At 48.0% G+C, this 21,715-nt stretch overlaps 1 protein-coding gene across 4 annotated transcripts in view; it reads left to right on the plus strand.

Moving 5' to 3' along the window:
- The window catches only part of triobpb (TRIO and F-actin binding protein b), a 466,860-nt gene that overhangs the window by 190,282 nt on the left and 254,863 nt on the right, over positions 1 to 21,715 (plus strand). The window contains exon 1 of one of the 4 annotated variants that reach the window (XM_041178041.1): positions 14,512 to 14,806. The exons of the other annotated variants lie outside the window; for them this stretch is intronic. Coding sequence (XP_041033975.1) covers positions 14,804 to 14,806 — 3 coding nt within the window. The 5' untranslated portion in view covers positions 14,512 to 14,803. Of the gene's footprint in view, positions 1 to 14,511; positions 14,807 to 21,715 lie in introns of those variants that run through there. 4 annotated transcript variants of the gene reach the window in all.

Here is a 21,715-nt window from a genome sequence, read left to right on the forward strand (position 1 = left end):
GGAAAAGGTAGCGAAGGAACTCAGTGGTGTCTCCGAGGAGGAACTACCTCCCAGCGAAGCTGTAGTTAACCCCCGGTGTTAGTTTTAGCACACGTGACAACATGTTGGCATAAAAAGCCTTGAGTTGTTGATTTTGAACGGGTTAATGGCACATTGAGATGGCCTGGGCAGGGATTGAAATGCAGGCACATTATGCAGCGCCCCAATCACGGAGAGAATTGAACCCTGAGGGAGGTTGGAAGATGCCCTTTGCAAGGGAGCATTGGGGAGGACCTGATTTTCCTCTGCGATTAGAATTGGGAAATTTGTACACTTTCCGGGGAAGTGGCTTCAATACCGTATCATTGAGTAGGATTTGCCCACGCCACCGCCTCACCTTTTACATGAGGAGGAGTTTCTGTCTGACAATCCTTCAACTCACTCCCAATAGCAAAATACTCAAGTTCTGGCGAAGGGTCATGAGGACTCGAAATGTCAACTCTTTTCTTCTCCGCCGATGCTGCCAGACCTGCTGAGTTTTTCCAGGTAATTCTGTTTTTGTTTAGCAAAATACTCTGTCCTGATTTTTAACCTATGATTCAGCTAATGTTAAAATAAGGAGGAAGACGTCACCCCCCCATCCCCCTCACCAATCCCACGGCATCCCTACTACATCCCGAAGCTAACCTGCTCTTTTGAACAGGTGAGCAGGACATCCATGTTGAGCTGGTGGGTCCTCTTGAACGACAGCTGATGCTCCAGTGCAGTACTGAGGGAGTGCTGCACTGTTGGAGGTGCTGTCTTCCGGATTAGACGTTTAACCGGAGCCCCATCTGCTTGGTCGGGTTGTCTTGGCCGATACTTATCTCTCAATCAACATCACAAAATACAGATTATCTGATTGTTATCACATTGCTTGCTGCTAGTCGGAGCTTTCTGTGCTCAAGTTAGCTGCCTCATTTCCTACTTTATAACTTTACAAGTGATTACACTTCAAAAGATTGTCTGTAAAACACTTTGAGATGTCTCGTAGTCATGAAAAGTGCGATTATAAATGCAAGTCTTTTTTATATATGCAGCTTAGGGACCCGGCCTGCTACTTTAGGCCTAAGCAGGGCCTTCTTTCCCCACCAAGCCAATCCTGTCAGGTGAAGGTGAGACTGTGGGCCATAGAGGCCCAGGCAGGTTGAGTTACCAATTTTTATTGTGGGTTTTGTTGTGGGAAGTTAAGAGCAGAAGTTCATCTCCATCCTGGTCCCAGAAGGATGCCTGAGCTACACTTCCCCGGCCCCCCCCCCCCACTCCCTGCCACACACACTCCGATTCCCCTCTCCAAACCAAGTACCTGACTGGTGGGGACCGCACCAGAGGTTAGTGGAGGCTGGGCCAATGAATTTATTCAAGGCTGAGTTAGATTCCTGATCGACAAGGGAGTCAAAGGTTGTGGGGGGGGTGGGGGGGGGGTGACAGACAGGAAAGTGGAGTTGAGACCCCAACCAGACCAGCCATGATCTTATCAAACGGCAGGGCGGGCTCGATGGGCTGAATGGCCTCCTCCTGTTCCCAAGTCCCATGTTCCTAGCAACGGCTGCCTCTCTGTCATGTTCTACTCTCCTACCCATCGAGGTGAAGGTGCAGTAAAAGATTGTTTGACTGACAATCAAGAATCATCCAATTTTGCAAAGAAGAGCCACTGCTCTACCCATTGGAGTGGGAGGGTGGATTCCTTTTATTCCTTCTTGGGATGTGGGCATTGCTGGCAAGGCCAGCATTTATCGCCCATCCCTAATTGCCCTTGAGAAGGTGGTGACGAGGCGCCATCAAGAATGGACCTGCTGGGGAGGAACCAATGGCGGGAGGGTGGGGCTGGTCACCTGGAGGTCAGAGGTGATGACCCTACCCAGAGTGAGGGATGTGATCGAGGCCGGGTGGGACTCCAGTGGATGGTTTGGTATCTGAAACACAGCCGTTAACGTCAGCCAAGTCTGTCCAACCCCAGACACCCCCCTGCTTGGGCCATTCACTTCAGGGTTCATCTACACCAGACCCCAGGCCCTCTAGCCCATCCCTATCCTCCACCTTCACAACTGGGGCCTGTGATCCAGCACAGAAGATGTTTAAAGCTATGAGAGTGAGATTCGCCACTGGATGATGATGATGAGGACCTGTGTGCTGCCTGCGCCAAACCTGTATCGTGGGAAAGTTGGGAGGGGGTGGGGGGATGTAGGGATAATGTTTCCAGTGGGAGCTGCTATGGAAAGCTGACTGAGACACAGAATGTTGCATTACTGCTTTGTCCAGCCCAGCGTTAGCCTGTTCCTGCCTCAAGGTGTGAGAGTAATCAGCCCGTTTTAATTACCAGGGTTCAGGCAGCAATTCGACACACTGGCCAGCTCAAAGTGTTTTATAGAGGAGGCCTTCCACTAGTTTATAAGAAGTAGAATTATTAACTAGGAGTAAATTACAGGCTTGAAATAAATCAAACGGTTCCGAAGGTTTAATCTACTATTCCTGCTACAACATGCGTTTATATAGCGCCGCGAATGTAGCAAAATGTCCCAAGCTGCTAAACAGGAATGGAAGATATTAGGACAGGTCACCAAAAGCTTAATCAAAGAGAGAGGTTTCAAGGAGTGTCTTATTGGAGGAGGGAGAGGTATAGAGGTGGAGAGGGTTAGGGAGCAAATTCCAGAGCTTAGGGCCCTGACAGCTGAAGGCACGGCCTTAAACGGTGGAATGGTTAAAACTGGGATGCACAAGAGGATAGAATTGGAGGAGAACAGAGATCTTGGAGGTTTGTCGGCCTGGAGGAGGTTACAGAATTATCTAGAACGAGTGAAGAGGGCACTCAGTAGAGCACTTACTTCCGCCACATTGTGTTAACTCAACATTATTAAAATGATACTGTTCCTCCTTGTGGCTTTTCCATGCTTGGTTCATGGTCTGTAACTAAAATCTGAAAAAAGAAATTATTTTTATTAAGAGCTTCCATCTCACTGAGGAGTTTTGTCGAAGTCTGTCCATTAATTTTTGAGAGATATTGTTTACAGACAGACTAACAGGGATGAAAACATTAACTTCAGTGGCGGAGGTAATAGCAAATACCCAGGAGAGAGTTACAGGCCGGAATCTAACTGAGGCAGGTGGTTTGTATAGAGAATAACAGATGCCCAGAATTGAGTCACAGACTTAAATAGCGGAGCAAGTGACTGCTTTAGAAAACAGATTAGTGTATATGTCATCACGCTTACTGCACACAACAATAGCAATAATTGATTCGCCAGCAAGAAGGCAAGACGGCCATATTCTGTCGTCAGTGGGTCTGATTTCAACCCTTGTTGCTGTTTGTTTCAGAATGTGGAGTCTCTGTGTCAAAAACCCTGGGATGCACTTCTTCTGTATCCCGTAACATGTTGCGTGCTCCCCGGTGTCATCTTTGAACCTTGTGCAAAGATGAAACCATGGATTCGCTGACTTGCTATGAGCAATGCCACAGGAGATATGCTGGCAAGGAAGAGCATTGAGCTGAGGGAAATGATTGCTCTGCCCAAGACACTAAGGCGGCTGCTTGTTGGGTGTCCAGAGCGAGTGTCCACCTGGGTTCCGGCAGTGTTTGAGTGAGATACACTTGTGGCTTGTGTTGGTCACTAAGGGCTGTGCAGTTTTGGATGGCTTTGCAAACTAGGAGGGTGCAGGGTGAGGGAAGGTCGCATTGTGGCTCTCTGAACCAAACTCTCTCATCATGACATTGAGCTGCATTTTGCACAACCCCAGAGATTGTGAATATTTCAAATAAAGACTTTTTTATTCTTTCATGGGATGGGGCATCATTGGCTGGGCCAGGATTTATTGCCCATCCCTAATTTTCCTTGAGAAGGTGGTGGTGAGCTGCCTTCTTGAATTGCTGCAGCCCACCAGGCATAAGTACACCCGCAGTGTTGTTAGAGAGGGAGTTCCATGAATTTAACCCAGTGTTAGTGAATGAATGGAGATATAGTTCCAAGTCAGGATGGTGTGTGTGGCTTGGAGGGGAATTTGCAGCGAATGGTGTTGCCAAGCGATTGCTGCCCTTGTCCTTCCAGATGCTAGAGGTCGCAGGTTTGGACAGTGCTGTCGAAGGAGCCTTGGCATGTTGTAACATCTTGGAGATGGTACACTCTGCTACCACTGTGCGTCGGTGGTGGAGGGAGTAGATGTTGGAGATTGTTGATGGGGTGCTATACAAGTGGGCTGCTTTGTCCTGAACGGTGTCAAGCTTCTTGAGTGTTGTTGGAGCTGCACTCATCCAGGCAAGTGGGGAGTATTCCATCACACTCCTGACTTGTACCTTGTAAATGGTGGGCAGGCTTTGGGGAGTCAGGAGGTGAGTTACTCGCTGCAGAATTCCCAGCCTCTGACCTACTCTCGTAGCCACAGTATTTATATAGTGACTCATTACTGATCAGAGCTGTACTGGAGTCAGGTACAATGTTAGCAGTGTGTTTCTCAATGATTTGGATTGGCTTGTAGTATATTTTATATGAAAAAATGAACAGATCTAGTTAATGTGACAACAGTGGCTGACCTTTCCTGCCCTAACGCACATTTACAAACAGAGATTGAGGTAGTTTATATTAGGTGCTGGGAATAAGAGGGGAAGTAAAAAGGTACTTTATTTTGCCTGTGGAGTTGATAAAGTTGTGGATAATGTCATCAGGGAATGAGATTGAAGTGTACAGTGTGTGAGTTAATAGGCAATTGGATGGACATTGTAACCTCTGCAGACCAGAATGCTTGGGACCAAGTCATTTTTGGGTTTTGGGATCGTCTGGATTATAGAACGATGTCAGAAAGCCGAACCACCAGTGTGCTCACTGGTACCGGTCCAAACTGGTCTCGTATGCCTTAAAATGGATCTCCAATTTGGACCGGTACCAATCATTTCCAAGGTTTACTGGTTTCTCCTTCTGGATGTGAACCGGAAAACACTGTGGATGTAAATATTTACCTAAAACATTAGGCAGGGCTGAAACATTATAATGCAGTAATAAAAATTGTTTTACTTATACTTATAAGTTCAACTTATCTTCCATGCTTCTGCTGCCGCTGTGCGTACTGAAATGATGCCACGTCTGCTTAAAAAATTCTCGGAAGACTGGTGCTTCCGAGCAGGAGACTCCTGGATGGGAGAGGTTATAGTGTATCACTGGAGGGTGAGGAGACACGGTGACTGGGTGAAAAGGTGGGGTTGAAGGATATACATAAATAGAAGCATAGACACCTAGTAGACACACGCACTCACACATACAAACTAACCTCACTTACATGGGTGGAAGGAAGTAAAGAAAGATGGACTGGTCTACACCCCTCACAGCCACAAGCAGTTTTGAAGTGCAGTCACGATTGTAATGTAGGAGAATTTGTTTTGTAGCAACGATTAGAAACACAAATCCTCCATTCTTTCAGTGAACAGACGCCTACAGGGTCCCAATCCTGTACCAGTCAACTCAATACCCTGCAAATCTATCAGTTATTCAGCCACTCAGCTTCTAGTCATTTGACTGAGAGAAACCAGCTCCAAAGTAGAGACCCTATTAACCCATCCCCGGTCCCCATCCCCCACCCCCCCGAGATTCTGCGAGGGCTGACTGCTTCTGGAATCAGTCAGCGCTAGTGTCAGATGGATGGGCCTGTCCTCCATCGTCCACCCTGGCTGGGGATCCCCTTCCTAATCCCAGAGAGCGGGATGGAGGAGGAGGCCGGGGACGTGGGGTGGGGGGTGGTGGGTGGAGTTGGAGGAGGAGGCTGGGGACATGGGGACACGGGGTGGGGGATGGTGGGTGGAGGTGGAGGAGAAGGCCGGGGACATGGGGACATGGGGGGGTGGGGTGGTTTGGGAGGGACACGGGGGGACTGGGGTGGGGGGAGTGGTGCAGAGTCTGACTCCAGACCCCTCTTTCACTGTCCCGCTGGCTAACATCAGCTGGTGTATCTGAGACTGGGGTTCAAAGCTGGGGAAACCTTGCTGTGGGTGCTCAGCGTGTGCTGGAAGGGGGGACGAATGCCTCACCTGTTTTTATTCTGAAATGCATTTTGCCCCCTTGGGCCAGGCAGCAACCCCACCTTCCGGGAGCGGGTATTGGTGCAGGGAATCCACAGTAACAAGCTGGATATCAACCTTGGTGATGAACACTGTGCAATCATTAGCGAGCATCCCCACTTCTGACTTTATGACATACATAAGGCACCCCCTGAATGATGTGCACCCCCCCCCCGGCCTTTTCACCAAAGTAGCTGAGAAAGCAAACAGCCTTTCCACTCTTACCCGCCTGTCACTGCGTAATATGACAGTGAAGGATTGAGGATCTAAATGGGCAATAATTGGCCACCTAAGGCCTCCAAAAGGTCTATGGATGGGCAAGCTAGTGGGTGCCTTACCCATCCACTGTATTATAGGGAACAGGTCAGGGGTGGGTAAGAAGGCAGTGACACTAGCCACCTGTCACATATTTTATGGGTCCTTCCCTCCCCACCCACTGCAGGGGCAGTAAAATCCAGCCCAATGTTAGGGAACTGGGGTGATTGGTCTCCAACAACCACAACCATCTTCCTGTGTACGAGGTATGACTCCGACCAGCGGAGAGTTTTCCCCCTAATTCCCGTTGACTTCCATTTTACTCAGGATTCTTGATGCCACACTTGGTCAAATGCTGCCTTGGTGTCAAGGGCCGTTACTCTCACCTCACCTCGGGAGTTCAGCTCTTTTGCTCATGTTTGGACCTAGGCTGTCATGAAGTAAGGATTCGAGTGGTTCCTGGTGGAAGCCAAACTGAGCATTGATGAGCAGGTTGTGCCCCTTTACAACACTGTTGACTTTGCACCACCCATCACTTTGCTGATGATTGAGAGTGGACTAATGGGCAGTAATTGGCCGGATTGGACTTGTCCTGCTTTTTGTGGGCGGGATACACCTGGGCAATTTTGCACATTGTTGGGTAGATGCTTGGCTAGTCCTGGAGCACAAGTTTTCAGTACAATAACGGGATGTTGTTGAGTTATAGTTTTTGCTGTATCCAATGTGCTCTGCTGGTTCTTGATATCATGTGGAGCGAACCAAATTGGCTGAAGATTGGCATCTCTATGGCTGAAGATTGGCATCTCTATGACTGGAAACCTCAGGAGCGGTACTTGTGGCTGAAGGTAGCTGCAAATGCATCAGCTTTGTTGATTATGTTCTCCTGCTTGGCTCTGTCACCATTGAGGATGGGGATATTTGCAGAGCCTCCTCCTCCCACTTACCCTTAATGTCACCATTAGCACATTCCTCAGCTAATATCACCACCGTCAACATCCTTTTGTCCTTTTGTCTATGACATCTTTGACAATCTCTTCTTTGCCTCCACCTATCACTGGCCCTCCATCCAGCTCTACCTGTCCCACCCACCTCAACCAGCTTATATTTCACCTGATTTCTTATTCCCTCAGTTCTGATGAAGAGTCATACAGACTCGAAACGTTAACTGTGTTCCTCTCCGCAGAGGCTGTCAGACCTGCTGAGTTTTTCCAGCTGTTTTCATTCATAACTGGATGTGGCAGGACTGCAGGGCTTTGATCTGATCAGTTGTTGAGGGATCGTTTGGCTCTATCGCATGCTGCTTCCACTGTTTAGCATGGTCCTGTGTTGTAGCTTCACCAGATTGCCAGCTGATTTTCAGGCACACTTGGTACTGTTCCTGACTTGCTCTTTTACACTCCTCATTGAACCAGAGTTCATCCCACTAGGATGTCTTGCACTCGGCCTCTAAGGGACAGGCTTCTTGAATAATTGCCTCCAAATTCAGCCATAAGTCAACTTAAAGGGGAACAGGCACCACATCATAAAGCAAATTGGGGGCAGGAAAAAAGACTTGCATTTATATAGTGCCATTCATGACCACAGGACATTCCAAAATTACTGCCAATGAAGTATTTTTGAGGTGTGGTCACTGTTGTAATGTAGGTAGTGCAGCAGCCAATTTGCACACAGCAATGTAATACTCTGTTTTGTGATTTTGATTGAGGGATAAATATTGACCCCAACACTGGTGATAACTCCCCCGCCCTTTTTCAAAATGGTGCTGTGGAATCTTTTATGTCTACCTGCGAGGGGCTTCGGTTTAATGCCTCACCTGAAAGGCAGCTTCTCTGACAGTGCAGCATTTCTTCAGTACCGCACTGTAGTGTCAGCTTTGACTTTTGTGCTCAGTAGGAGGCTAAAGAGCCGATTCATTTCTGGCTGAGAGATCAGTGCATTGGACATGCCGAGGCTGAGGCTGCACTCCAAGCTTTGAGAACTGAAGTGACTGGGAAGAATGGCTCACTGTCAGCACATTGCACACTGCTTTGCTGGCAAGATCCCAGCCCCACTCCACCGTTCTGGACTGATCTTTGCAGGACCTTAAAGATTAGTTTCTGTGTTCCAAAGAAATGCATACTCTACCTGTAAATACACATCCAGAGACTCCGGTTCCCCTTAATCGTTTGACGGCCACCTGTCGGAATATTTGTTCTGCCCCTTGGTGCCAGAATGTGAAATTCATCCCCTGAGGGTTTCTCTTTAAGATTGTCAATCCAGGGACCTTTTTCAATTAGGAATTAATAGCGGACACTTTTTTATTTTCCCTCATCCGAGGTAATCCTGGTATCTGTTCCCCTTTGGAAAATACGACTGGGGAATGAATGAATTTGGAAGCAATTAATCAAGAGGCCTGTCCCTTTAACGACCACAATGTAAAACATCCCAACATACAGGAAAAGAGTCCATACAGACTGGTCCTGGGGATGGTAACTGATAAAGGTTATTTTGTCTCTTTTGTGTTACTCTTTCATGAGATAAGGGCATCGCTGGCAAGGCCATCATTTGTTGCCCATCCCTAATTGCCCTTGAACAGAATAGCTTCCTTTAGAGGTTAGCTGAGCCATCTCCACCTTAAACAGTAGAGCCCTTATTCTTAAACTGCGTATCCTGGTTCTAGTCTCTCCCACAGATGGAAACATCCTCCCAGTATCTACCCTATCAAGTCCCCTCATCTTGCTAGAGGAGCTACAAGAGCAACTTGAGGTGATGAATTGAGTCTGTCAGTCAAGAAAAAGACCGACCGATATGTTGCCCCGTGGATGTGGGTTTATGCCCACAATCTCCATTTATATATCTTCTCCTGGCACCTCGGCCTAGTCCCCCATGGTCTGGTTGTGTGTCAACAGGCTGTAATCCGCTGGGATTTGGACTTGGTGGCTCCTGGGCTCTTTCTTCCAGCTGGGAGGCTGAGCGTCTGACTGTGGCTCTCTGTTACCAGCTAGAAATGGGCTTGGTTAATTCAACGGCCAGACAAATGGTCTGAAATGCCTGAAAGGGTGGTGGGAGCAGATTAAATTATAACTTGCAAAAGGGAATTGGATAAATACTGGGAGGGGGTACCAGGGGAATGGGACTGGTTGGATTGATCTTTCAAAGAGCTGGCACAGGCACAATGGGCCAAATGGCCTCCTCCTCTACTGTTGGCTCTCATTGTTTGGGTCAATTGAGTAAGAGGCTAAGTAAATTAGACTTTTATTCGCTGGAGTTTGGAGGAACGAGAGACTCTCTCTCAAGATTCTGAAGGGGCTTGACAGAGCGGACGCTGAGAGATTGTCTCCACTGGTCGGGAAATCTAAGACACGGGGGCCACAGTCTCAGGATAAGGGGCCGATCATTTAGGATGAGGTGATTTGAGATGAGGAGGAATTTCTTCACTCAAACGGTTGTGAATCTTTGGAATTCTCTGCCCCAGAGGGCTGTGGATGCATTTAAGGCCGGGATAGACAGATATTTGGAACCTCAGGGAATTAAGGGGTATGGGGAGCGGCCAGGAGAGTGGAGTTGAAGCCCAAGATCGACCATGATTGTATTGAGTGATGGAGCAGGCTCGATGGGCTATGTGCTCTACTCCTGCTCCTATTTCTTATGTTCTTATGTTCTTTATTATGGTTTGTATACCCTCTTTAACATGACAAATGTTCAGATGGGCTTCATAGAGAGTGAAGAGAAAGGGGGTGGGTGCTGAAGCAGCAAGGGAGAGATCAGTGTGCTAACAATAAGCCTGGCTGAAGAGCTAACTTCTTACAAAGTTCTTTCGAAGAGGCGAGTGAATTGGAGAAGCTGAGACGTTCAGGGAGGAGATTTCAGAAAGTTAGGGCCAAGACGGCCGATTCTTCCTCTGTTTCTCAAACAGGAAATAATCACAGAACTGGGAAGGAAACGAGCCTGGTGTAGCTGTGCTGTGCCTCGTCCAGCCAGCTTTTCTTACTGTTCTGTTGTTACAGAGGAGCGTTGTCAGCTTTCTGTTTTCAACCCCACCCTCGTGGAAATGTCCTAACATCCTCCAGTATCTCAGGTGCCCCTTGCACAGGGGCAGCTAGATGTTTGTACGTGGAGGTCATCAGTCAGAGGTGAATCCAGTGATCTCCTCCTCACCTGATGTGCGTCCATCCCGGTGCCCAGCAGGAGTCACTCAGGAGCAGGGACCCGGCTCCCTCTTTTCCTTCTCTAATAGTGGATCATTCGTAATACCGAAGCCAAACTCCACGAACTGCACCCAGCGACGAGCGTGGCCCCATATCCTTCCAGAGCCATTCGGGAGATAACAGACTGGAGTTTGCATCCACTGGGGAGATTACAGGCCAGATACCACTGGGGAGATTACAGACTGGAGTTTGCATCCACTGGGGAGATTACAGGCCAGATAACACTGGGGAGATTACAGACCTGAGTTTAGATCCACTGGGGAGATTACAGGCCAGATAACACTGGGGAGATTACAGACCAGATAACACTGGGGAGATTACAGACCTGAGTTTAGATCCACTGGGGAGATTACAGGCCAGATAACACTGGGGAGATTACAGACCAGATAACACTGGGGAGATTACAGACCTGAGTTTAGACTCCTGCCCTCCGTCTGGTGTTGTTCACTCGTTGGGGAGATGGTTCTGCCCTTCTTGTAAGAAAACCTTTTCCCCAGCGGCCACTGCATCCTTTGGAGCTGACTGAAAGGCTTGGGCCTAAGTGCTGGAGTGTTTCTGGACCCTGAGTGTTACGATTACTGACTGCTGCCTGGATGGAATGAGCCAGAACTCTTCTGGCGATTGCTGTTTCAGTGGTTCTGTTTTACTGAAGCTTTTTCTTGGTTGTCAGGAGGCTAAATGGGTTGACCCCAAACTCCAGCAAAGATGGATCTGTTAATGGCTAACTACCTTGACTGAGTTTTTTGATGAGGTAACAGAAAAGGGTGTTTTTTGGACTGGAGGAATGTGGTGTTTCCCCAGGGTTGGTATTCAGACTACTACTTTACTCGATCCATATTAATAACCTAGGCTTGGGTGTTCAGGGCAAAACTTTAAGATTTGCAGACGACACATCAGTTGGAAATATCGTGAACTGTGACGAGGATAGTGACAGACTTCAAGGAGGGCGTAGACAGGCTGATGGAATGGGCGGACACGTGGTAGATTAAATTTAATGCAGCGAAGTGTGAACTGATACATTTTGGTAGGAAGAGTGAGGAGAGGCAATATACAATAAAGGGGGGTAAAATTCTAAAAAGGGTGCGGGAACAAGAGAGTCCTGGGGCTAGATGTGCACAGATAGTTGAAGGTGATAGAACAGGTTGAGAGAGTGTTTCAAAAGGCATGTGGAATCCTGGGCTTTATAAATAGAGACATAGCTGGAATTTTCTGGTCCCATTGGTGTTAAGCGTCATGGCGAGCAAGTGGCCTCAAGATGGTGAGGGCTGAGGAGGCAGTCTCCAGAGGAGATGAGGCCAGATGGAGATGTGAGGGTGTGTGTGAGAGAATGAGTGGTGATGTCCCTTGAGCTGGCAGTGAGTGAGATGCCAGTGAATGTGTGATGGGCTTGTGAGTGTGTGAGTTTAGAGTGATCAGGGTCGCCTTACCCTGGTGGCATGGATGAGATCATTCATCCTCCTTCTGCACTGGATGACCAACCTCTTGTGTGCAGCATTGGCACTGACCACCTCTGCCACCGCCTCCCAAGCCGGAGTGCTGAAACTGATGGGCCTCCTGCAGCCAGAGTGGGGTAGAGGACATCGTGATGGCCCTCCACGAGGTCCGGAAGGCGTCCCGGGGATGCGTCACTGAATCGGGGGGGGGGGGGCTGTACTCTTCTTGACTTTTGGGGCCATGTCTTCAGTGGAGCAGCCCTGGGTTGCGATCATTGAGAAGTGTGCGTGCGGCTGCAGTTTAAATGTGGTACCCTGCGTGAGGAAGCGGCGAGGTAATGGCGTGGGGAGCAAATCAGAGGTCACCGCCAGCGAGGCGGCGTGTTTCCTGTGGCTGCATAATTAATGAGGCGGGATTGGGACGATATGGAGTGAAAACCCGCCATTGTGGCCGGCCGGTAAAATGACTTTTTTCCTGCCCACTACTGCACTTAGTGCAAATCTGGGACAATTCCGCCCATAGAATACAAAAGCTATGATGAACCTTTTATGAAATACTAGTTCAGCCTCAACTGGAGTATTGTGTCCAATTCTGGGCTCCACACCTTAGGAAGGATGTGAAGAGTTCAGAAAAGATTTACGAGCAAAGTTCCAGGGATGAGGGACTTCAGTTACGTGGATAGATTGGAGAAGCCGGGGTTGTTCTCCTTGAGGAGATTTGATAGAGGTTTTCAAAACCATGAGGGGCCGAGACAGAACAGACAGATAGAAACTAATCCCACTGGCGGAAGGATCAGGAACCAGAGGACATTAATTTTTAGGTGAATGGCAACAGAACCAAAGGTGACAGGAGGAAAAACAATTTTATGCAACAAATGGAATGCACCATCCAAGAGGGCAGTGCAGGCAGATCCAACTGGGGCTTTCTGAAGGGAATTGGATAATTATCCAAAGAGAAAAAGTTTTCAGGGCTATGGGACAGGGCGGAGAAGTGGGACTAGGTAAGTTACTCTGGCACGGAGATGGTCGAATGGCCTCATTCTGTGCTGCAACCATTCTATGATTCATCCATCACCCTGTACTCGCTGACCTATATTGGCTTTGCCTGTCTTGTTTTCAAATCCCTCCAGGACTTCGCTCCTCCCTATGCCTGTAAACACCAGCTCCACAACCTTCCGAGATATCTACACCCCACCAATACTGGCCTCTTGAGTGTCCCCAATTTTAATTGTTCCACTAATGGAGGCCATTGCCTTCAGCAGTCTAGGTCTGAAGCTTTGGAATTCCCCCTCTCAATGTTTCAACCTCTCTCCTCCTTTAAGACTCTCCTTAAACCTCCCTCTTTGACCAAGCTTTTGGTCACCTATGCTGAGATCTCTTGTTTGGTAACGCTCCACTGAAATTCCTTAGGGCGTTTAGATCTACTAAAGGCGCAATACAAATGCGGTACAGGTGCTATCCAGTTGCTGCTGCTTCGTTGCAGGATATATCTAGTTTAAAATGAGCAAGTTAACAAGCACAGATGGGCAGCGCCACTTCAACCCTACCCCAATGGGGTGAAGGGCCCGGCTGGGGGTGGGGGCCAAACTACATGAAAATGTGACTCAATTTGGCGAGGGAATTTCTAGGGTTTTACCCGGAGGCTGGACTTCCTCCTGTGAACAAAGCAGCCGGTGTAAATTCCAAACAGTTGCACCGTGTGGCTTCAACTGGCTTTATTTGTCTGAGATTTAACCATAATGTTTGCGTTTCATCTGTGCTTTTGGCAACCAGCCACTGGGGGAAGGGTCAGATTGTATGGGAGAGGATGGGCAAAGGATCAGGGAGAGGGTGGAAGTGTGAATGAGAGGGAGAGTGGTAGGAGGGAGAGTGAGAGGGGCACCAGAGTGCGGGGAGGAGGGGCATAGGGAGTGAGAGCATGTGGAATGGAGGGAGGGAATGTGTGGGAGGGGAGGGAAGAGAGGGAATGAAAGCACAGGAGTGAAGGAGAGAGAGCAAACGATGGGGAGGGTGAGCTCGTGAGAGAGGGTGGACAAGAGGGATGGAGGGTGGACAAGTGAGGGGTCAGAGAGAGGAGGAGGGAGGGCGAGAGGGAGAAAGGGAGGTCAGGGGTGTGAGGGAGGGAGGGAAGGTGAGTGGGAGAGAAAGGGACAGAGAGGGTGACCTGGAGGGAGGGAGGGAGAGTGAAAGGGGAAAAAGGGCGGGAGGCAGGGAGGATGGCACGGGGGACAGGAGGAAGGGAGGCGGTACGAGAGACGGGGGAAGGGTAAGCGGGTGGGAGAGCGAGGGAGGGCAAGTTAGCAGGAAGGAGGATGAGCCGGACGGAGGGAACGTGTGGGGAGGGAGGGAAGAGCGGGAGTTCAGGGAGGGTGGGCAGTAGGGAGGGAATGAGGGTGAGGAGAGGAGGGAGTGTGAGGAAGGGAGAGTGAGAGGGAGGGAAGGTGAGGCGGGGAAGGGTGAAGCGAGGAGGGAGGGGGAGTGGGAAGGAAGAGAGCTAAGGCAGCTCCTGTGTTGCAATAGCAGCCTGTGTCAGCCAGTGTGTCCGGCCCCTCTGTTCTGAGCCAGAGGGAGACAGCACTGCAGCTGCTGTTCCAGAGGGCTGGAGCTGGAGTTCAGACTCGCCAGAGATACATGTGAACCCTGAACTCTATCCCAATGAGAAAGGGGGTGGGGCAGATTTACACAGTGAGGCCTGCTGTCTTGCTGTTTTGGAAATCTGGAATGAGAAATACCATCTCGGAGCCAAAGGAAACTCATCGAGGGGCTGGCTGCTGGGCCTAGGAAGGAGGAAACATGTAACTGGCTGTGTACAAGTGGCAGGGAGAGGAGCTGAGGCAGGAGTCAGGCAGCCCAGCTCCCAGCCTCCCATTATGGTGAGTGAGTGCAGAACTTTAAAAAGTTGCTTTGAAAGTGAGAGAATGTACTCTCTGTTTTAACTTTATTGAGAGTCTAGGGTTTGGCAGGAGTTGTGAGGGTTTTTGTTAAAGGGAATGATTCCCTGTTTTGTTTGTTGCCTTTTAAATCTTGAGGAAGTAAGTTGGAGGATTGTGGTTTTATACTGGGGGTTATGTATTAAGTAATTTTTACTGTCTCTCTTTCTCATTCACCCACTCTCCTCTTTCTGTCTCATATATTCTTGCTCAGCCATTCTTCCTCTCTCTCTCTTCCTTGTTTTATCTCTCAAACTTTTTTATCTCGCACTGTTTCTTCCTCTTGTTCTCACTCACTCTGTCACTCTTTCTCTCCTTCACCCTCAGCCTCTTGTTCTCTCACTCTCTCTCACAATTGCTCTGGCTTTCTATCTCTCTATCTCTCTCTCTCTCATGTCATTGCAACATAACATCCTTTGGAGTGTTTTAAATCTGAGGATTATAGAAAGGATGTCGGTAGTGGTGAAGTTGAACCCCCATTGACCAGCCCCCCTGCTGTTTGACTGTCTCTTGCTTTGTTCTCACCGGGCTGGAGTGTCTGACTGTTGGTGGGGATAGTCAGAATTGCATCAATGTCATCGCTAATTCCGAGTGATATACAACAATTGTTCCATCGATAACTCACTCCCCCCTCTGTCTCCACAACCACGTGACTGAACTCTGAAAGTCAGTGTAATGTGTCAACCTCATATCATCCCAACAGCAGTTCCAGTAACATTGCCAACACTGGGTGGATGGATTCAGTCGCATAGAATGTACAACACAGAAACAGGCCCTTCAGCCCATCACATCAATGCCAGTATTGGATACTTGCCCCCTACGTCATCTCACCCTACCACTACATCCTTCGATTCCTTTCTATTGTGTGTTTATCTAGCTTCTTAAATGCATGTTGTGGTGGCGATTTCCATATTCTAACTACTTGCTGGATAAACAAGCTTCTCCTCAATTCCTTATTGAATTTATTCATAACTAGCTTATGTTTATGATCCTTTTTCTGGGCTTCTCTACAACTACCTTAGCAAACCCTTTCATAATCTTAAAGACCTCTACCAAGTCGCCTCTAGGCTTTCTTTTTTCTGGAGAAAGCCCCAGCCTGATGGGTTTAACTCTCCGTATCGGCACCATGCTAGTAAATCTTTCTATTTTTGCATCCTTTCCAGTGCTTCTAATGTTCATTTTATAATGGGCCAGCATTGTTCACAGCATTCCAAGTGTGCTCAGGGGAGTTCTCCCCAGTGCCCTGGCCATTAGTGGTGATGTCACCCGGCTGGTAATCTAGAGGCCGAGGCTAATGACCTGGGGACATGGGTTCAAATCCTACCACAGTAGCTGGTGGAATTTAAATTCAATCAATAGATTTTTAAAAAAAATCAGGCTAGGCTCAGTAATGGTGATCTTTAGGATATCATTAATTATCATAAAAAACCAAAACCAACTGATTCACTTAAGTCCTTTTAGGGAAGGAAATCTGCTGCCTTTATCTGATCTGGCCTACGTGTGACTCCAGACCCACAGTAATGTGGTTGACTCTTAACCTGTCCTCTGAAATGGCCCAGCACACCACTCAGTTCCAGGGCAATTAGAGATGGGCAACAAATAGAGCTGCCAACTGTGATTAAATGTATTCCTGGAGATTTCCCCTCATGACTTGCCTCCATGCTCCAGCCATTAGTCGCCCGACACATCCATCCTTGTGATACACTTCCTTCCTAGGCCAATTGGAAAGCAAAAAAGACTCATTACCCAATTGGCTGATGCTTGGCTGTCAACCCAAGCTGCCTTTTCTTTCCCATTTTCAATATTTTTATACCTGGCAAAGAGAGTTATTCAAAGAAAACCACCAAAAAAAAAACCCCAATCTTTTTTAATGTCCCGATGATTTTTCCCCAGGGTTGCGCACAGCAGTGTCCCGGAGATTGAACTTCAATTCCTGGAGACTACAGTCCAACCCTGGAGGGCTGGGAGCGGACGCCCACATCCCATGAGTGAATTTAAAAAAAAGTTTCTGTGCCTGAAAGCTGGTTCTTGGCAATTATTTGTCAAAGCACTGCCCAGTGCTATGATTTTTTTTACTGCAGATCAGCTGATGAGGGAGGAATTAAATCTGCCTCAGTCTGAGCAGGGATTATACTCCTTGCTGTTGGCACTGATCTGATCCATGTACTAGCTGCCTAGCCAACTGAGCCCCCCTCTGTTTTTTGACGGTTACCCCTCTAGAAATTAACTGCTGCCGTTTTGTTTATTTTTCTCATGGTCTCATTAACCTGCTTTGCCACTTGTTTAGTGGTTTGTGAATCTGTACCTACAGATCACTCCGTTCCTTTACCCTGTCTAAGACTGACCTTTTCCAAGGAGTGCATGACTTCCATATTCTTCCTACCAGAATGTGCCATCTCACATTTGTCCATGTTGAAGTGCATTTGCCAATTACATGCCCATCCGTCAACTTTATTAATGCCTTGTCACTGCCTTCCTTAATATGATAGTGGGCCCTCAAACCTGAAGTCGTCCACAACTTTCGAAGCTGAACTTGCTGATACCCGAGTCCAAGTGGTTTATGTGACTAGCGAGCAGCAGTGGTCCCAGCACCGATCCCCGCAGATCGCCCTCCGCCAGTCTAAAATTTTCATCCACCGGCCGGTTAGCGAGAGATTCCCGGCTCGATCTGCCAGCCTCTGGGGGAGGTGCCCGCCAAAGGCGGGGTCCTCAGCGCTGTGGGGAGCAGTTGCCGGCCACAGTCGGGACAGTTTGACCCGAGCAGAAGTTTACAGGCAGTGCTCACAGCTCCCCTGTGGGGCCACGAGCTACAAGCCTCTGAAACCCCGGCCTGACTCCATGGGAATAGTAGAGAGTAGGACCTACCTACCTGTGCAAGTGAGCCAGCAAGGCCGGAGCACCGGGTGTGAGTTTTTTTTGGCAGGAACCAGCCTGTCGAAGGCACTCCGGATTATCTCTCAGCCCGGGAATGGGGCCGGGAATCCCGGAATCGGAACCCGTCTGCCATTTCTAAAGGGCTCCCGAAGCCTCCAAAATTCAGTTCCTTACTTTCTGTTTTTTGGTGTTGCCAGCTTGCTGTCAGTTCTGTTCCACATCCCCTGTCTCCACACGTTCTGACCTTAGTCATGAGTTTATCATGCAGTAGACGTTTTGAAACCCAAATAAATTATACCTATCGCATTCTCCTTTATCCACCCTTCCTGTGACTTCAGAGAATTCAAAATATCCAGTGAAGCATGACTCTTCAGTTTGAAACCCATGTTTTTTAACATCATATTTGAGATTTTTTCCTATTACACCTTTAATCAAAGATCCCATTATCTTTCCTACCATCAGCATTGAACTAACTGATCTATAACCCCCTGGATTTGTTCTATCTCCCATTTTAAATATAGGAATCACGTATGCCATTCCACTTTTCTAATGTATGTGAGTATTAGTCCTGTAGCGATCTCCTCCCAAGCTTATTTCATTCTGTGCAGATGCAATCCATCCCAGCCAGCGATTTTACCCACTTGAGGTTAATTATCTCTGCCCTTTCTAGCTTCAATGTCTTTATATTTTTTTTGCTCTCTTTGAATGTGACGCCTCCCTGATAAATACCATTAACTGCTGTTTGAGAGTTTCTTGTGTGTAAACCTTAGTGACCCTAAACCCTATCCTGATTTTTCACATGCTATTGATGTGTCTTTAGAATATGGTACTTTATATTCCTTGATACTCTAAGTTTATAGTTTCTCTTTGTCTCAGTAATTGTTTTTTTAATTTCTTTCCTAATCTTTATGGTTAGCTCAGTTACCAGGTGGCTAGAGTGTGATGCAGAATGATACTAACCCCTTCCCCTCCCTTCAACCTCCCCCACTCCATTACCCCCTCATCATCCCCCTCATTCCCTCCCTCATTCTCCCCACCCCTTTCCCCTCCCCTTCTCCAACCCCGTCCCTTCTTCCCCTCCCATTTAACCTCCCCCTCCACCTCCTCTGCGTTCTTACCCCCACCCCCTACATCCCCCCTCCCCTCCACCCCTCACCCTTTCTCCTCCATCCCCCTCTACCCTCTCACCCCCTCCCCCTCTCACCCCCTCCCCCTCTCACCCCCTCCCCCTCTCACCCCCTCCCCCTATCACCCCCTCCCCCTCTCACTCTCCCCCTCCCTCCTCATGGTTCAACCCCCATAACAGTGGTAGTAGTTCATGGAGGCTTGTCTACTTGCCTTGCCCCATGTTTAAGGGGTGGTACCCCTCAAGTTATATATAATCAATTGTCCCTCTCTAGTGGGGAGAGATGCCAATGGCCCTTTCTGGACAATTCTCCTAGTTTACCAACCTAATGCATTCCCATGTATCTTCCTCCTTTGTTGTCTAGTTATTTAGTGTATGTGTTTTTCTTTAGCTTCACTTTATTTATCCATTGTATGTCATTACAGACTATTTTGTTCCTGCCTTTCAGCAGGAGATATTTCTTCAGAACTTTATTGATCATTGTTTTAAATGTTTTCCACTGGTGTTCTGTTTTATTGTTAGTATTTCTCCAATTTTCCCGAGTTCCATTGTCACCTCTTTAAAATCGTTTTTTCCCCCTATTTATTACTTTGCCTTTATTTCCCCCCAATCTTTTTCTTAAACCGTGTTGCATTGTTTTCCTGAAGGTTTGATCACATGACTTCTGTCCTCCAGCCCAGTGAATCAACCTTTCTCACCCTCCGATTTTTAATTTTTTAAATTCATTCATGGGATGTGGGCATCGCTGGCTGGGCCAGCATTTATTGCCCATCCCTAGTTGCCCTTGAGAAGGTGGTGGTGAGCTGCCTTCTTGAACTGCTGCAGTCAATGTGGTGTAGGTACACCCACAGTGTTGTTAGGGAGGGAGTGCCAGGATTTTGACCCAGCGACAGTGAAGGAACGGCGATATATTTCCAAGTCAGGATGGTGAGTGACTTGGAGGGGAACTTCCAGGTGGTGGTGTTCCCATGTGTCTGCTGCCCTTGTCCTTCTAGAGGGCAGTGGTCATGGGTTTGGAAGGTGCTGTCTAAGGAGCCTTGGTGAATCCCTGCAGTGCTAATAACTAAATAATAATAAATAAATAAACCAATAACTGAAAAATTAAAGTATTTAACGAAAACAATTTTTTTAAAAAAAGGTAAGAGCAAAATACTGCGGATGCTGGAAATCTGGAGTAAAAGCAGAAAGTGCTGGAAAATCTCAGCATGTCAGGCTGCATCTGTGGAGAGAGAAACAGGTTTAATGATTTGAGTCCAATATGGGTTCAGAAGAAGAGTCATATTACATTCGAAATGTTAACTCTGTCTCTCTCCGCAGATGCTGAGTATTTCCAGCACCAGAAAGTGCTGAAATTTTTGCAGAAAAAAAATGTTTATATTAAAAAAAACCCAGAATTTTTTTTAATAACCTTATAATTTTTTTTCCCGGGTGTTGCTCACCGTGGCAGATTAATCTGTCACGCCGATGATCCAGAAAGGTCGGCAACTCTAGATGTGAGGGGTCAATGTTCTAATGCGCAGTCCCATCTCTCTTGGCGTTTTTCTACCTGTTCCTGTTTTCCATTCCTTCCCCTCCCCCACCTCAGCCAGAATGTGACTCACTCAAGAGGGTGGCCTTTCATCTGCCTGAGGCAAGAGTTCTTGAGACTGGCCAATTTTCAACAGAAATATCTCGGAGTAGGATTAAATGTCGTGTATTTTCATTTCTTAGGCCCGCTCATCGCATCTGACACGCACATGAGAGTAACCTTTGCGCCTAACAAGCACACCCACCCACTGAGTACATAATCCTGTCTCATCCATGCAGTGCTGGGGATGTGAGAGGGGTAGGCACTTTAACCCTTTAAGAACTACAGGGGAAGTTGTCTCTCTGCTGCTTTGCTCGTGAACACCTGTTGCATAGGGGCCACAGAAACAAGAGGAAGTCGTTCAGCCCCTCAAGCCTCTTCCCCCTTTCATTTAGATCGTGACCAATGTGCATATTAACTCCATCTACTGGCCTTACTTCCACAACCCTTAATAAATACCCTGCCCAGCAAATACCCATCTGTTGCACAGTAAGAGTTTTATGTGTTTTTTTTTTGTTGGGCCTGGGCATCACTGACTAGCCCAGCATTTATTGCCCATCCCTAATTGCCCCTTGAGAAGGTGGGGGGTGAGCTGCCTTCTTGAGCCGCTGCAGTCCCTGTGGTGTAGGTACACCCACAGTGCTGTTAGGGAGGGAGTGCCAGGATTTTGACCCAGCGACAGTGAAGGAACGGCCGATATATTTCCAAGTCAGGATGGTGAGCGGCTTGGAGGGGAACTTGCAGGTGGTGGTGTTCCCATCTATCCACTGCCCTTGTCCTTCTAGATGGTAGTGCTAATAGGTTTGGAAGGTGCTGTCTAAGGAGCCTTGGTGAGTACCTGCGGTGCATTTTGTAGATGGTACTCACTGCTGCTACTGTGAGTTGGTGGTGGGGGAAGTGAATGTTTGTGGATGGGGTGCCAATCAAGTGGGCGCTTTGTCCTGGATGGTGTCAAGTGTCTTGAGTGTTGTGGGAGCTGCACTCATCCAGGCAAGTGGAGAGTATTCCATTACACTCCTGACTCATGCTTTGTAGATGGTGGACAGGCTTTGGGGAGTCAGGAGGTGAGTTACTTGTTGCACGATTCCTAGCCTCTGACCTGTTCTTGTAGCCACAGTATTTATATGGCTAGTCCAGTTCAGTTTCTGGTCAATGGTAACCCCCAGGATGTTGATAGTGGGGGATATAGTGATGGTAATGCTATTGAACATCTCTTGGTGATGGTCATTGCCTGACACTTGTGTGGCACGAATGTTACTTGCCACTTGTCAGCCCAAGCCTGGAT

The sequence above is a fragment of the Carcharodon carcharias genome, chromosome 31, assembly GCF_017639515.1.
Source record: "Carcharodon carcharias isolate sCarCar2 chromosome 31, sCarCar2.pri, whole genome shotgun sequence".
NCBI lineage: Eukaryota > Metazoa > Chordata > Chondrichthyes > Lamniformes > Lamnidae > Carcharodon > Carcharodon carcharias.